The following is a 16264-nucleotide window of genomic DNA, read 5'->3' as shown; positions in this document are numbered from 1 at the left end:
GACACCACGGCACTCTAGCCCGGGCTACACAGTGAGACTCTGTCTCAAAAAAAAAAAAAAAAGAATAGAAAGCTGGTGAGCTAAACATATGCGTTGCAAACCTGGTGCAGGTCCGTGAGAGAGTGAGAGGGAGCGGCCTATTATGGCTAATGTTCAACTGCAGTTTAATGTTCAAAATCGTTACATTACATCTAGCGCAGTGGCTGGCACCCTGGAGGAGCTCAGTAAACATTTACTAAATGAAAACAGAATATATTCATTTGGGGGAGGGAGTCACTCTCAATTTCATAATTCATTCTTTACTGACTGACCTCATAAATTACCTTTAGCACCTCCAAGGGAAGCGGGTCTATGGAGATAAAGTTCAGTTTTGTGAAAACCATTCAGCAGGTGCTGGGGAAAATGCTACGGAACCTGGGCTGGGTCAGAGGAAGCTTGCTGAAAGCCGCGAGAGAGACATCCAGAAAGCTGTGTTCTAGAGGTTACAGAGGCATTAAAAATGCCACCAATCTTTTTCTCTCTCAGACCACCACAAAGAACACAGACACATCTTTTAAACACCTTCCAGCAGTTATGCTCTTAGAACCAAAAGAAACATTGTTTCTCTCTTTGACAGCCACTTAGGATCCAGGAATCTGAAAACAGAAGTGTTTCTACCACTGTACTTCACACAAGTTCAAATTTAGATTTGGAAAACCCCCAAATTTTTAGTGCTGTCTTCTTCCTAGGGGCAATCTCTCTCTCAGTCTCGCTAGGCAAGAAGGAAGAAACAATGCTCATCTCAGTCACACACGAAGTCTGCCGTCCCCACAGACAGCACTTCCTCAACGCGAGACCCATGGACATACCGAGTCGCACGGCGTCTCCACAGTCCGGGTCATGAGCAACTTGGAATAGAGTTTCGTCCACATCTCTGTTTTTCCCAGGAGGGTCCATGATATGATTTATCTGTTGCTGTAAGGTTTTGGGCAATGTCATTAGCTGAGTGAACTGTCCTTCTGGGCTTTTATCTATCTGAGGGGAAAAAAAAAAAGATGACATCTATGGAAGTGCTTTGAATTCTATAAATATTCAAAGACACAGGGCACTATTCGGAATCACACAAACACGCACGCACCCATATCCCTGGTTAGGCAGTGTGCTAAGGAGACTCTCTCTCCTTTCTGAAACTGAACGTTTAGGTGTTCAGGAGTCTAAGTCCCTTCAAAAAGGACTATTCTTTTCCTAGAATATTCCATTTCTACAAGCTTCTTTCAAGGATCCATTTCTGACTTTTGGTTTTAAAATTTCTACTTGTCTTAAATCCATAGTCAAACGAAGTGTGGCTATAGCCAAGATTTATCAAAGTCCCACCGAATCCAGGCACTCATATTATCCCACTTTAAATGCAGGGGGACTGAGTAACACGCCCAGGATCATATGGTCAATAACAGAAAATGGGATCTGATTTAGTGTCTCCTGCCCTTAGGGCCTTTTACATACCACGTTGTATTTCACAAACTGTAGGAAATATACTGGTGACACAGACTAATTTATTAACTTTTAATCCCCTGACATATATAGTAGCTACTCGAAAAACCGTAGAATAAGGAAATGAGTAACTGAATCAATACAACTTAGTTGTCATTATTTTTTAAATAGGAGTAAACTACGCCAGTGGTTTCTGCTTCCAATGTATTCTAAAATGCATTAAGCTGTTGAAAGGTAAATACAGAAATAAAACATAGATAAAACTACGCATCACACTTTACTTGGAAATCACTGAATCAAAAGTTAGCCACAGCTGAGGCCAGACCTAGTTTTCCAAACTCCCAGTCTAATATACTTTGCCTCATGGAATTAAATTTTTAAAAAATCATGTAAACATTGCTTGCCAAATGCAGAACCAGTAACACTGCTCAACAGCTCAGCACAGTATTTTCCAAGTAAGAATCTGTTTTGTATTCTTTTAATATTAGGTCATTAAATATGAAATGTCCAGTTTTGAATCAAAAGTGTAGTTTATTACATTGCAGACAAGAAGCAGTACAATTAACCAAAGTATGCACCTAAAATATCAACACAGTTTTGCCATCTCAGTGGTAGCTTGTGTATGCCAGCAGTGAAGCCTGGAGAGCGAGTGGCGATGAAATTGTGAAAGGCGTTCTCCACAGCTTGTTGAGAATTGAATATTTTTCCTTGCAAGAAGTGGTCCAAAGTCTGGAAGAAGTGGTAGGCAGTTGGTGCAAGGTCTGTTGAATACAGTGCATGACAGAGAGTTTCCAGGTCTAGCTGCTGTAGTTTGAGCAGCGTTGTTTGTGCGACATGTGCTTGAGCACTGTTTTTAAGAGTATTGGCCTGTCTCTATTAACCAATCTCGGCTGCTTAACCACAAGCATCCTCATCATTTCATCCAATTGGTTGTGGTAGACATCCGCTGTAATCGACTGACCAGGTTTCATGAAACTGTAGTGGTTAATACCAGCGCTGAACCACCAAACAGACACCATTAGCTTTTTTTGATGAACATTTGGTTTTGGACTGTGTTTCAGCACTTCATCTTTGTCCAACCATTGTGCTGAACGCTTGCGATTCTCAAAGAGAATCCATTTTTGAGGCAAGACAGCTGACCTGAAACACCAGCTGCCAGAACGTGTTAGCAAGAAGAAGTTTTAGATGACAGAGAAAAAACATAGATCAGATGAGGGTCTGAAGGAAAGGTGCCAGAACCGTCTGGAGACTCCACAGGAAGAAGTTGTGGTGCAGAACAAAAAGGAATAAGCTATCGGCAAAGATCAACCCCCAAGAGGCTTGGAGTCCAGAGAGAAGGGTAAGTGGAGCGGTTTGTTTCTCCCACCCCCGCATCTCTGACAGTCAGTAGTAGGTTCTTGAGCTGCTGGAGAGACTTGTTGCCCACATGAGCCCAGAGGTTGCTGCCGCCAGTGAGTTGGGAGCTTCTTGTGGACAGGGCACCAGGCTCCCAGCAAGCACCATCTACTGACAGGAAGCTAAATTTGCATGCCCTTTACAACATTTGCTTATTCAATTTTACAGGGTGTGAGGGGGTCCAAGGAGTGGCCATTTGGAGAAGTGCCTACTCCTCCCCACAGAAAAATTGTGCTACCGGATAATGGTGGCAAGAACCCAGCCCGGTGTCTTAGCACACATGCATTTAGCCCCCTCCCTTGGGAATAGCCCTCCTAGTTAGGAGAGCCTGTTCTGACCCTCCTACCAGAGACTCCCCCAGTGGCCAGAAAAGCAACTTCTAAGCCAAGCCAAGGCTTTGCAAAGCCTTTCAGGCTCCCACAATCCAGCCATGATTTGTCTTGCTCCTCCCCCCAACTCAGGGGGAGTAGAGACCAAGCAAACCTCTAGGACCTACAGGGTCCCTCCTAAAGCATTCATATGCCCCACCTGGGGAACCAGAGCTTACCATGGGCACAAAAGACCTTCTCGGCAGCTTGCTCCTCCATGCAAACATCAATGACAGGGGGAATAACTCCATAGCTAAGCACAGCGCCTCCCAATGCAAGGAGACAGGAAACAGCTGATTCATAATCAAAAGTACTACCCACCATCACCAAGATTAAGGCGGGGGACTTAACTCACTTCACACTGTTGGGAAGAGGTAAAGACAGCAGGTCAGAGGTAACCCAAGAGGATCACCAAACCTGCTACAACACCCCATAGGCAACTCAGGATCAGCAGTCCTCTCCCAGGCACACTCAGGGATTGATCTTTGAGGACTCAGAGACAGGCCTGTAAGCCAGGCCTAGCACCCACAGGTCTCAACCGAGAGGCCAGATGAGAAGGAATCAGTGAAAGAACTCTGGAAACATGAAAAGTGAGAGGGAAAGGACACCCCCCAAAAGAAAACAACTCCTTACCAATTGATAGCAACCAAACCGAAAAGACTGAAATGACAGATGAAGAATTTTCAATGCGGATTGTAAGGAGGCTCAATGAAATACAAGAAAAAATAAAAACGCAACACAAAGAAACCACAAAAACAATGCAGGAAATGAATGAGAAATGTACTAAGGAAATCAAATTATTAAAAAAAAATATCAAACAGAACTTCTGGAAATGAAAAATTCATTCAAGGAAATATAAAACACAGTGGAAAGCTTTAAGAATAGGATAGATCAGAAGAAAGAATCTCAGAGCTTGAAGACAACACCTATGAGTCAAAGAGAAAGAACTAAGAAATCATAGGAATGAACAAAACCTATACGAAATATGGGATTGTGTATAAAGGCCTAACATAAGAATCGTAAGCATCCCTGAGGGCAAAGGAGAAAATACACAAGGGTTGGAAAACCTATCTGAGGGAACAATTGAGAAAAACTTCCCTGGTCTTGCTAGAAATCTGCATATCTAGGTACAAGAAGCTCAAAGGACCCCTAGGAGATTCATTGCAAAGAAGCAATCACCATGAAAAATAATCATCAGACTGGCCAAAGTAAACATGAAAGAGGCACTTCTATGAGCCCTAAGGTGAAAACAACAGGTAACTTACATAGGAAAACCCATCAGACTAACTGCACACTTCTCAACTAAGACTTTACAAGCCAGAAAGGACTGGGGCCCCATTCTCAGTCTTCCCAAACAGAATAATGGCCAGTCTAGAATTTTTGTATCATGCAAAATTAAGTTTCTTACATGAGGGAGAAATAAAGACTTTCTCAGATAAGCAAACACTGAAAGAGTTTGTCAAGACCAAACCTGCCCTGCAGGAAGTTCTCAGAACTGCATTATGTAAGACTCAGCACAATAGTCACCTGTTGGTGTAAAATCACCCAAAGCTAAAGCTCAGAGTCCATAAACCATAATGGCTCAAGTGGTAAAATAAATCAATAAAGTTCTCAACATGATGAACAAAAATCCACCCCACTTATCAATTCTTTCAATAATGTGAAGGCTTGAACTGCCCACTCAAGAGACATAGGCTGGCTGAATGGATTAAAAAACATTAATACAAGCCACATATCTGTTGTCTCCAGGAAACACATCTAACCCACAAATACTCATTCAGACTCAAAGTGAAGGGATGGAAAACAATATTCCATGCAAATAGAAACCAAAAGAAAGCTGGTGTAGCCTTTCTCATATCAGATGACAGACTTCAAATCAGCAAAAGTAAAGAAAGAAAAAGATGGTCATTATACAATACTGAATGAAACAATTCAAGAAGAAGACATTAACAATCTGAAATATTTATACACCTAACACAGGTGAGCCCAGATTCATAAAGCAAACCCTACTTGATCTATTTTCCTTTTTTTAAATTTTCTGTTCTTTTCTTTCTTTTTTTTTGAGACAGAGTCTCACGTTGTTGCTCTGGGTAGAGTACAGTGGTGCAGTGATGTCATCATATCTCACTGCAGCTTCAAACTCCTGAGCTCGAGTGATCCTCCTGCCTCAGCCTCCCAGAGTGCTAGGATTACAGATGTGAGTCACCACACCTGGCCCTTACTTGATCTAAACAAATAGATAAACAGCAGCATCGCAATAGCCAGGGACTTCAACACTCCACTGACAGAACGAGACAGATCCTCCAAGCAGAAAATAAGCAAAGAAACGATGGACTTAAATGGAACTCTAGAACAAATGGGCCTAACAGACATTTACAGAATATTCTACCCCAAAGCCATAGAATATATGTTTTTCTCATCAGCTCATGGAACACTCTCTGAGATTGATCATATCCTAGGCCACAAAACATGTCTCAACAAAGTTAAAAAAAATAAAATTATACCATGTATCTTCTCAGACCACAGTGGAATAAATTAGAAATCAACTCCAACAGAAACACTCAACTCTACACAAGGTCATGGAAACTAAACAACCTACTGCTGAATGACAGCTGGGTCCAGGAGAAAATTAAGATGGAAATCAAAAGATTCTTTGAACTAAATGATAAAGGGGATACAAGTTATCAAAATCTGTGGGATATAGCTAAAGCAATACTGAAAGGAAAATTCATAGCTCTAAAATGCCTACATCAAAAAGACAGAAAAATCACAAATCAACAATTTAATGAATCATCTCAAAGAACTGGAAAAGGAAGAGCAAACCAATCAACTCAGCAGAAGAAAAGAAATAACGAAGATCAGAGCAGAACTAAATGAAATCGATAATAAAAGAATTATGCAGAAGATTAATGAAACAAAAAGTTGGTTCTTTGAGAAGATAAACAAAATTGACAGGCCTCTTGCTAGATTAACCAGAAGCAGAAAACAAAGAACTCTAGTAAGCTCAATCAGAAATGAAAAAGGAGAAATCACAATTGATACCATGGAAATACAAAATATCATCTTGGAATACTATAAAAATTTCTATGCACACAAACTTGAAAATGTGGAGGAAATAGACAAATTCTTGGAAGCACACAGCCTCCCTAGCTCAATTAGGAAGAAATAGAATTCCTGAGCAGAGCAATATCAAGTATCAAAATTGAAGCAGCGGCCGGGCGCAGTGGCTCACGCCTGTAATCCTAGCACTCTGAGAGGCCGAGGCGGGTGGATCGTTTGAGCTCAGGAGTTCGAGACCAGCCTGAGCAAGAGCGAGACCCCGTCTCTACTAAAAAGAGAAAGAAATTAATCGGACAACTAAAAATATACAAAAAGTTCTAAAACAAGAGATGTTGGCATGGATGCAGAGAGAAAGGAATGCTTATACACTGTTGGTGGGACTGCAAACTAGTACAACCTCTGTGGAAAGTAGTATGGAGATACCTCACAGAACTAAAAGTAGACCTACCATTTGGTCTAGCAATCCCCACTACTGGGTATTTACTCAAAGGAAAAAAAGACATTTTATAAAAAGACACTTGCACTAGAATGTTTAAAGCAGCACAACTCACAATCGTAAAGATATGGAAACCCAAGTGCCCAACAATACGTGAGTGTATTAATAAAGTGTGGTATATGTAGACCATTGAGTACTACTCAGCCATAAAAAATAGTGAACTAATACCTTTTGTAACGACCTTGATGGAACTGGAGACCATCCTTTTAAGTGACATATGGCAAGAATGGAAAAACAAACACCACATGTACTCACTACTAAATTGGAACTAATAGATCAATACTCACATGCATGTCTGTTAGCAAAATTCAAGCAGGTGGGAGGCGGAAAGAAGGGATGGGTAAATTCACACTCCAATGGGTACAATGCACATTATCTGGGTGATGGACACACATAACATTGACTCAAACTGTACAAAAGCAATTCATGTAACCAAAACATTTGTACCCCAGTAATATTCTGGGGAAAAAAAAAGAAATATTTGTCCTTATCTACTATTTGGAAGAATAAACTTTTGATTATTTTTCTATAAAAAAAACATTTTTCATCATACGTAACAATATAGTATAGAAATGGTTCGCCTTTATGTCATGACAGCAAAGAAAGGCAAGTTTTGAGATGATTTCTCTTCTGACACTTGTTTAATTCACGCGGAACCCATCTAACCAGCTTCTTTACCTTGCCCATTTGTTTCAAATGGTCCAATATTGTTGGAATAGTAATGTCAAACCTTGCTGCTAATTCATGGGTAGGTTGAGATGGATTCACTTCCACTACAGGTTTCAGCTCATCATTATCCACCTTGGTCTCCGGTTGCCCATGTGGCTCATTTTCAAGATTAAAATCACCAGAACGGAACTTCTCAAACCATCAACATACTATGTGTTCATTAGCCACATCCTTCCCAAACCCTTCATTGATATCTCCAGCTGTCTACACTGCACGATGAAACTCATATTTGAAAATAACACGAATTTTTGACTTATCCATGGTTTCACAAAAATTGCTCTAAAAATTTTTTTGAAAGATAAATCACAAGCCAAAATGTGCATTTGAGAGACTGAGGATGTACCATCACAATAAAAATAAAACAAGAAGGGTCAAAGTAAAATGTCAGAGATAACAACTGTCAAACTTAGAACTTAAGGAAATCAGACATTTCATACTTAATAACCTAATGAATGTTGAGGTTTATCTTCGACTAAGACAACAGTAATAAGAAAATAGACATATAAATGTATTAACTTTTAGAGTTTCTAGGTATGACCAACTTTCTAAATTAGAATTCACTCATTGTACCACTTTTTTTTATTCAACAAATATTTATTAAGTACATACCAATACCTGGTTTTCTACTTTTGTTTATAAAACCTATGCAAAGAAGAAAATGCTATTATTTGGTAGTTCCAATAAAGGTAGAGGGGTATCTCATCCTAAACATTTGATATTTATCACTAGGATGGTTCTAAATTCACAGGCTTCATCCTCTACTTAGCTTTGGTCACATAAATGACAAAGCGTGAATATTTCTGTAAAATATCCTAGAAATGACATTTACGGATAGACTCATGTTTTGAGGCCACATGTTGAGATCAGTCAAAAGAATTTTATAGTTAAGTTATGCTTCACCTATGAAACTTCCAGGAATTTTAGAGATGCTAAAATGGCTTAAGTAACATAAGTAATTAGTAAATGGTATTCGCCACTGCTCTATCTTGAGGAAAAGAATGCACTGGAATTTTTACTTGAAAGGGCATGTGTGTAAAGACAAAATACTAGGTGACATGATCAAATAAATTGGTAAATTCTGTCTAATTTTTCTTACTCTTTAATACCCATTAAAATATGAAAGTGAAAATATTCAGTTAAATTGTGAAAGTCAAATTGCATTTTAAAAGCAGATATGGATACAATTATTGTGTGCCAATTAACAAAAAAGCAGATATGGAAAAAATTACATATTGTACAATTCCATTTATATGAAATGTCCAGAATCGCCAAGTTCATAGAGACAGAAAGCAGACTAGTGGTTGCCTGGGGGGAGAGAAGAACTGAGGACTGCTAATGGGTGTGGGGTGTCTTTTTGGACTGATAGAAATGCTCTAAAATTATATTGTGGTGATGGTTATATAACTTTGTGAATATGCCACCAACACCACTGATTTTCATGGTATGTGAATTATACATCAATATTTAAAAGAAGCAGATATGGTCATATGATAGTAGATGCTGTAGTGTACCACCCAGATCTGTGCTCTAGGACCAAGGTACTCATTCTAGAAATTAGCTGCTGGGCCAGCTGGCTGGGTCCCTCTCCCAGGGTCCCTCCCAAAATTGTTCTCAACCGAAGTGAGCTGCCTGTATCCAATAACTGGAAAATGCAAGAGCACAAAGGCCCGGCCTCCTCGCCCTGAGCTGGGACAACGCTGAAGGCCTATTTGCTCACAGCGCCACCACAGGATCAGATGAGGCCTTTGTTTCAAATGTGCTCAATCATTATCTGACACAACTGGTATCAGGAGTGGTCCCAGAAAGCAGACTCTAAGATGGCATCTTAGAGCTATCACTGTGCGGAAGATCAAATGGAAACCTCTGAAGCTGCTCCTCTCTCCCCCGGACAAAATAATAAAAAATAAAATCACATCCCAGGAGGAATTGCAGACATTAGTGCCACATGTAGATCTAAAGAATGAAGGGGTATGGGGGTAAATTTTAAGTGCTGACTTGGCTAGGTGACTCCTTAGCTGCTTGACCAAACACCAGTCTAGATGTTGCTATGAAGGTACTTTTTAAGTGTAATTAACATTTAAATCAGTAGACTCTGAGTAAAGCTGATCACCCTCCATAATATGGGTAGGTCTTATCTAATCAGTTGAAGGCCTTAAGAAAAAAACTAAGGTCCCCTGAAAAAGAAGGAATTCTGCCTCTAGACTGCTTTCAGACTCAAGATAGCAACATTAATTCTTCTCTGAGTCTCCAGCCTGCTGGCCTGCCCTGTGTATTTCTAACTTGCCAGTGCCCTCAATTGAGTTAGACAATTCCTTAAAATAACCCCCCTTCTCTTTCTATACACACACACACCCCGGTTGGTTCTGTTTGTCTGGAGAACCCTGACAAATACAAGGGTTGATGGGCCCCATGACATCCCCATGAAGTCCGGCCCTTACAAAAACCAAATGAATCTTGGGGATTACAATCAACTACCACAAACTCGAATAAGTCAAAGCCCAATCGCATCTGCTGGGCCAGATGCGGTAAATCTGCTGGAGGAGATCAACAGAACTAAAGGTATACAGATGGGGCCACAGATCTGGTCAATGCATTCTTTTCCCTTGCTATTAGGAAGGAGGATCAAAAGCAGCTCACATCATATGTGACAGACAACAGTATACCTTATAGTGTGCCTCAGGGCTATGTTAACTGTCTCATTCTCTATCATAAGATATTCTTCAAAGGCAACTAGACTATTTGGACATTCTGTATATCATCATGTTAGTTTACTATGTCAATGATATATTGTTATTGTCACCTGGTGAGCAATAAGGGGCAAGAACATTGGAGGCCTTGATAGATGTATGCATTCCAGAGGGCAGGAGATACCTATGAGAAACCCTATGACATTTCAAGAGCCTACCACATCAGTGAAGTTTTTAGGGGTCAAGTGGTCTGGAGCATGCCGGGACATCCCCTCCAAAGTAAAGGTCAACTGATTACATCTCGTACCTCCCACCACTCAGCAAAAAGCACTACGGTGGGCCTCTTCAGGTTCTGGAAGCGGCATATTCCATGCTTGGGAATAAGGCTCAGACTCATTTATTAAGTGAGATGAAAAGATGATAGCTTTGTGAGGGCCTCAGAGCAGAAAGCGCTCTTCAACAAGCAGGAGTATAATTAACCCTGCCACTTGGGGTAAACACAACCCTGAAGACTCTATGGTTCTGAAAGTATCTACAGCATAAAAAGAAGCCATGTGAAGCTATGGTGAGCCCCAGTATGAGAATCACAACGTGATTGTTAGGGTTCTACAGCAAGGTCATGCCATCTACACAATTTGGAATCAGCTCATGGATAGATACTTGGCTCTGGTAGAGATGGACCTTCTGACCATGCCGTATCACATGAAGCATGCATCAAGAATTGCCCATCGGGAGCTGGGGTCTGAGACTGATCAAGTCATAAGGTCAAGCAGGCTCAACAACAATCCACTGCAAGACAGAAGAGGCACACCAGCACTGAGCACAAGCAAGGCTGGAGGGCACGGTGAGCTGCACAAGTAGGAAACTGAGACCCTGTAATACACACTACTCTTGCTCCAGCGCTTCTCTGGTGGCTCATGCATATGGCTACACGGAGGCTCCCTTGTGACTGGCTTTTGAAGGAGGATAAAGAACAAAGTTGCTTCATGGATGATGTGGTTTGGTATATAAGAGTGGAAAATGGATGGCATCTGCATTACAGTTTCAGGGATAGCCCTGAAAGACAGTGATGAGAGGAAATTCCTCCATGCGCATGTGTTAGGTGGTGCACCTGGTCAACCACTTCATATGGGAAAAGAAGTGGCCCAAGCTAAAAATATATGAAGACCCATGGCCTGGGGAGTGGAGAATGGTTCACTGGTTGGCTAGGGGCCTGAAAGGAAACAGATCAGGAGACTGGGGACAAGGAACTTAGGGGAAGAGCCAGGAAGATGGACCCATGGGAGTGGGCACAAAGGGTAAAGATCTTTGTGTTATATGTGAATGCCTACCAACCAGCATCCACCACAGAACAGGCAATAGCAACCAAAAGAACAATTCAGCCAATTGACTCAACAGTCTCTGTTATCCTAGTGCTGGCACGACGGGCTTGTAAGAGAACCCATGGTGGCAGGGACAGAGGCTACACCTACACCTGCTGGATTTTTGTTTTTTTTTTAAATGTAGAAAACAAAAATGGAACATTTATTCATAACTCAAAAGAAACACTAAACAGGGGGGGTAAAGACATTAAATATAAACACAGCAAGTTCCACCCCAGCCCTATTTCTCCAAGGTTGCATGGTCAAATGTTATCTTGGAGAGAACACCTGGACAAGAGGACCTGTCAGTGACGTCTCCAGTCTGGACTCCTGCTGTATCTTTGGCCACCTTTCCTCTTGCCCTTGGGTGGACCCAGAACAAAACACCAGTCAAGGCCGGGCGCGGTGGCTCACGCCTGTAATCCTAGCTCTCTGGGAGGCCGAGGCAGGCGGATTGTTTGAGCTCAGGAGTTCGAAACCAGCCTGAGCAAGAGCGAGACCCCGTCTCTACTAAAAATAGACAGAAATTAATTGGACAACTAAAAATATACAGAAAAAATTAGCCGGGCATGGTGGCGCATGCCTGTAGTCTCAGCTACTTGGGAGGCTGAGGCAGGAGGATCACTTGAGCCCAGGAGTTTGAGGTTGCTGTGAGCTAGGATGACGCCACGGCACTCTAGCCCAGGCAACACAGTGAGACTCCGTCTCAAAAAAAAAAAAAAAAAACAAAAAACACCAGTCAACACTGATTGGCTGTCGCATTACATCCTGGCCATTGAGTCCCTCCGTAGCAGTCTGGGCCTCCTTGTATGTTTCAGACTCAACTAGAGTATGCCCCTTCAGATACTCTGTTTGCCTGTCCAGATTGAGGTGGATGTTTTTTGTTTCCTGATATTCTGCCAATTTGTCATGGATGTCTTCAGTGGCTTTCTCATGGACTGTAGTGACAAAGAGAATCCAGCCTTCAACAGAGCGTTGTGCTCCAGGTTCATTGCTACCCTGCTCCACCCTGTCATAATCCTCATGCATCCGTGCACTCGGGACCCCTATTCAGAGGCAAAGCCTTGGCCCTTCTGTTTTTTTTACTTTTTCTTTCAGCTTGTGAATGCTCTCGTCCCCATCCTCATCCATGGTGAAATCCTTGCCCCCGGCCTCGTGAAGATCCAGCACATCCGCCATCTTGCCTTTGTTCAAGCTCTGTCTGTTGCCCAGACCCAGTGTTATGAGCTCCTACTCACCAAGGCTGATTTAGCTACTGCTGCTATTGAAAGTTCATCCTAACAGCAACAGAGGCCAATGCTGAGATCCAGATATCAGATCATCTCTTGAAAGTAACCAGTCACTTGGTGATTAACTGCATTTGGACCCCTTCCACCTGGGAAGGGGCAACAATTCGCCTTAACTGAAAGTGACACATCTGAGCATGGGTTTGCCTTTCCTGCCAGCAGGGCCTGGCCAGTACCACACACAGGGCTCATAGAATGCTTAATTCTCTGATATGGCGTACCACGTGACACTACTCAGGCGACCCACTTTAGAGCAAAGGAGATACAGAGGTGCAGCAATGGGCACAAGACCATGGCTGCACTGTTCCTACGACATACTGAACCATAGCTGCCAGCCTTGGTAGAGCAGTGGTTCTCAAAGGGAGGCAATTTTTGTCCCCTACAGCAAAGAATTATCTGGCTCAAAATGTCAATGTGCCACTATTGAAAAACTCCACGAAAGAGCAATCAAGGAACAGCTGTCGCACCAGGTTGGAGATGACTCCCTGTGAGAATGGGGTATAGTACACATCCTAAATTCATGACTATTATATAGTACTATATTCCCAGTCTGTAGAAGACATGGGTCTGGGAACCAACGCATGCGGAGAAGCGGCCTTGCTTACCATCATTCCCAGTGACCCCCTTCAGGACTTTGTGCTTCCCATCTCCACAACTCTGTGGGTCTAGACAGAGGTCCCAGTTCCCAGAGAAGGAATGCCTTCTACCAGAGGACACAGTAAGTGTCCCACTAAACTTTAAGCTGTGACTGCCAGTCAATCAATTTAGAATGCCATGCCAAAAGTTTAACAGACAAGGAAATGAGCCACTACATTGGCAGGAGCAATCAACTTTGATTCCCAAGAGGCAGAGCTGCTGATGGACGTCTCTTGGCACCCTCTGCCCAGTTTTCATGGTAAGTGAACAAGTTCACTAGCCATAATCTGGGATGGACGTGGTGACCAGAGTCTCAGACTCCTCAGGGATGAGGGTCTGAGCCACCTTGTCTAGGCGAGAGAAGTGGTAGATGAGATTGAAGGGGATCTGGAATGAGTAGTAGAAAGGGGAGAAGATGAGTATCAGTTGTACCTTCCAGATCAGATGCAGCACTGAGAGGTGTAGCTTAGCACCCTGAATCTTATTCTTTTAAGTTTCCCCAGGAAAAAAAAAATGAAACAATTAAACTAGATCATGCAGGCTTTTACAGGCCACAGCAAGAAGTTTAGATAAGTTTATTTTCATCATTAGAAAAAATTCCCAGTCCTTTTCCCTCACTTAGTTTCTAGGAAGTTGGCAGCTAGTCATATTATACTTCCCTGTTTGCTAGGCAGACAGTAGATGATGTCTTTCTGGAGAAATTCTACAGATACTGACATTTGGGGTCCTCCAATAAAACAGCCAGGTCCTTATCCCATAATCCTATAGCCCACCAGTTGACAAGCCCAATTCATCACAGAGAACTTCCAGTCTGCATTTCAGTGCCCATTCTTTACAAACAAGCCAGGAAGGACAGTCAAACTGTTGAGAAAAGCCTCTAAGATAACAGACAAGACTGAATCAACAGAGAGAAGGAACTAAGAGATAAAGAGATGATTGTAAGGAATAAGAAAAAACTTCAAAAGTTATAATAAAGATCATTAAGGAAAAATCATTATGAGGAAAAATCATGCTTCCATAAAACAAGATAGGATACTGTTAAACAAATTGGGGGAAATTAAAAATTCAGTAGAAGTGTTAGAAGATCAATCTGAAAAATTCTTCTGCAAGGCTAAATTAAAAAAACAGGCTGGGTACAGTGGCTCATACCTGTAATCCTAGCACTTTGGGAGGCTGAGGTAGGAGGATCACTTGAGGCCACGAGTTCGAGACCAGCTGGAGCAATATAGCAACATCTTGTCTCTACAATAATAATAAAAAAAATTAGCTGGGTGTGGTGACACACACCTGTAGTCCCAGCTATGTGGGAGGCTGAGGCAGGAGAATCGCTTGAGCCTGGGATTTCAAGGTTGCAGTGACACCACTGCATTCTAGCCTGGGTGACAGAGTGAGACCCTGTCTCAAAAAACAAACGAACAAAAAAAAACCAAAAGAAAAGTGAGCTATGACTTAAAAATTCAGAGGGAAAATTATTTCCGGCCTAGAATCTGATATCTGGCCAAAGTTATCAGTCAATGGGAGGGTAGAATTTTCAGAGGTACATGGTCTCAAAAAATTTACCTCCCTCATCTCCTTTGTTAGGAAGGTACTAAAAGACATACTTCACCAAAATGAAAGTATAAACCATGAAAGAGGAAAATACAAGATTAAGAAAATCAAAAACTAGCAAAGAAGAGAGGCAATGGAAATTCTCAAGGTGATAATGAAAGGAAGTTCAAGGAGCACAGCTGTGCAGCAAGCCTAGAAAACAACCAGCCCAGAAAGGAACAGGGCATGGGGCTCTAGGAAGAACATCCCCAATAAAAATGAGAAACAGAGAAAATACCCAATGTATTAAATATTTGTCTATGATGGAAGGAGTTTTACAGATCAGAGTTTGAGGATGAATTAGTGAGCTAAGCAACTGAAAAAAATGAGATAATTGTTAATTCCAGGAAAAACAAAGTCGTACAGGAAATTTCATAATACTATTTATGTATCAGCAATAAAGAAACAGTTGTCATAATAAAGTACATACTGAATATTAACCTAACCAAAAATTATGAAATAACTATACATGGAGCATGAGGGGGTAAGGTAGGAGGGGAAGAGTGTTTGTGTTGATGGGGTAGTGTAAGAAACTAAAAAAATCTTTGTCTTCCAGAGAAGGATGGGAAAAATAAAGTATAAAACTGAAAAAAATCAATTAAATATAAGAATCAGCTAATAAGATGAAGGCAATTGCCTCTGGGAAGTCGGACTGAGAAAGCAGGAAGGTATATAGTAGGTAACTGCTTTTTTTGTCATAAACCTTGAGGTACCATTGGCTTTTAAAGCAGGTGCATGCATTGACAAAAGTAAAAATTAAAAACAAAAAACCTTGATCTGAACAAAATGTGGCAAAATCTGTTAAACTGAGTGGTGGGTATTCTGGTATTTTATATGTCACTGTCCATTCTTATTTTAAAAATAATTCCTAGTTTTTAAAGCTCCCTTTTCAGTTCTAGAAACTCCATTAATCTGTGATTCAATACAATGTTAACTGTCCCTATTAAGTGGATGAGGAAGAGCATAAAAGAAGTAAAATATAAAGTTCTTTAAGTTAAAGGGAAAAAAAAAAAAAAAACCTCTGTGGTTTCTACAGTTCTAAAAAAATTCTTAAACCTGAATTACTTTTCTCCAAGGGAAGTTTCTTTGATTTTTATTTTCAAACACTTAATATTACTTTAAAAAAATACCTTGATGGCCAGGCGCGGTGGCTCACGCCTGTAATCCTAGTTCTCTGGGAGGCCGAGGC

At 41.4% G+C, this 16264-nt stretch overlaps 1 protein-coding gene and 1 pseudogene across 1 annotated transcript in view; both read right to left on the bottom strand.

The window, feature by feature from the left end:
• TAMM41 (TAM41, mitochondrial translocator assembly and maintenance protein, homolog (S. cerevisiae)) overlaps nucleotides 1-16264 on the bottom strand; it is a 50239-nt gene that overhangs the window by 9070 nt on the left and 24905 nt on the right. Inside the window, exon 6 of the mRNA XM_012655149.1 lies at nucleotides 849-1014. Coding sequence (XP_012510603.1) covers nucleotides 849-1014 — 166 coding nt within the window. The remainder of the gene's footprint in view (nucleotides 1-848; nucleotides 1015-16264) is intronic.
• Nucleotides 11872-12745, bottom strand: LOC105818984 (annotated as a pseudogene).

This window comes from Propithecus coquereli, unplaced genomic scaffold (assembly GCF_000956105.1).
Source record: "Propithecus coquereli isolate 6110/MARCELLA unplaced genomic scaffold, Pcoq_1.0 Scaffold461, whole genome shotgun sequence".
NCBI classification, from domain to species: domain Eukaryota; kingdom Metazoa; phylum Chordata; class Mammalia; order Primates; family Indriidae; genus Propithecus; species Propithecus coquereli.
This window is presented reverse-complemented; position numbering and strand designations above follow the sequence as displayed.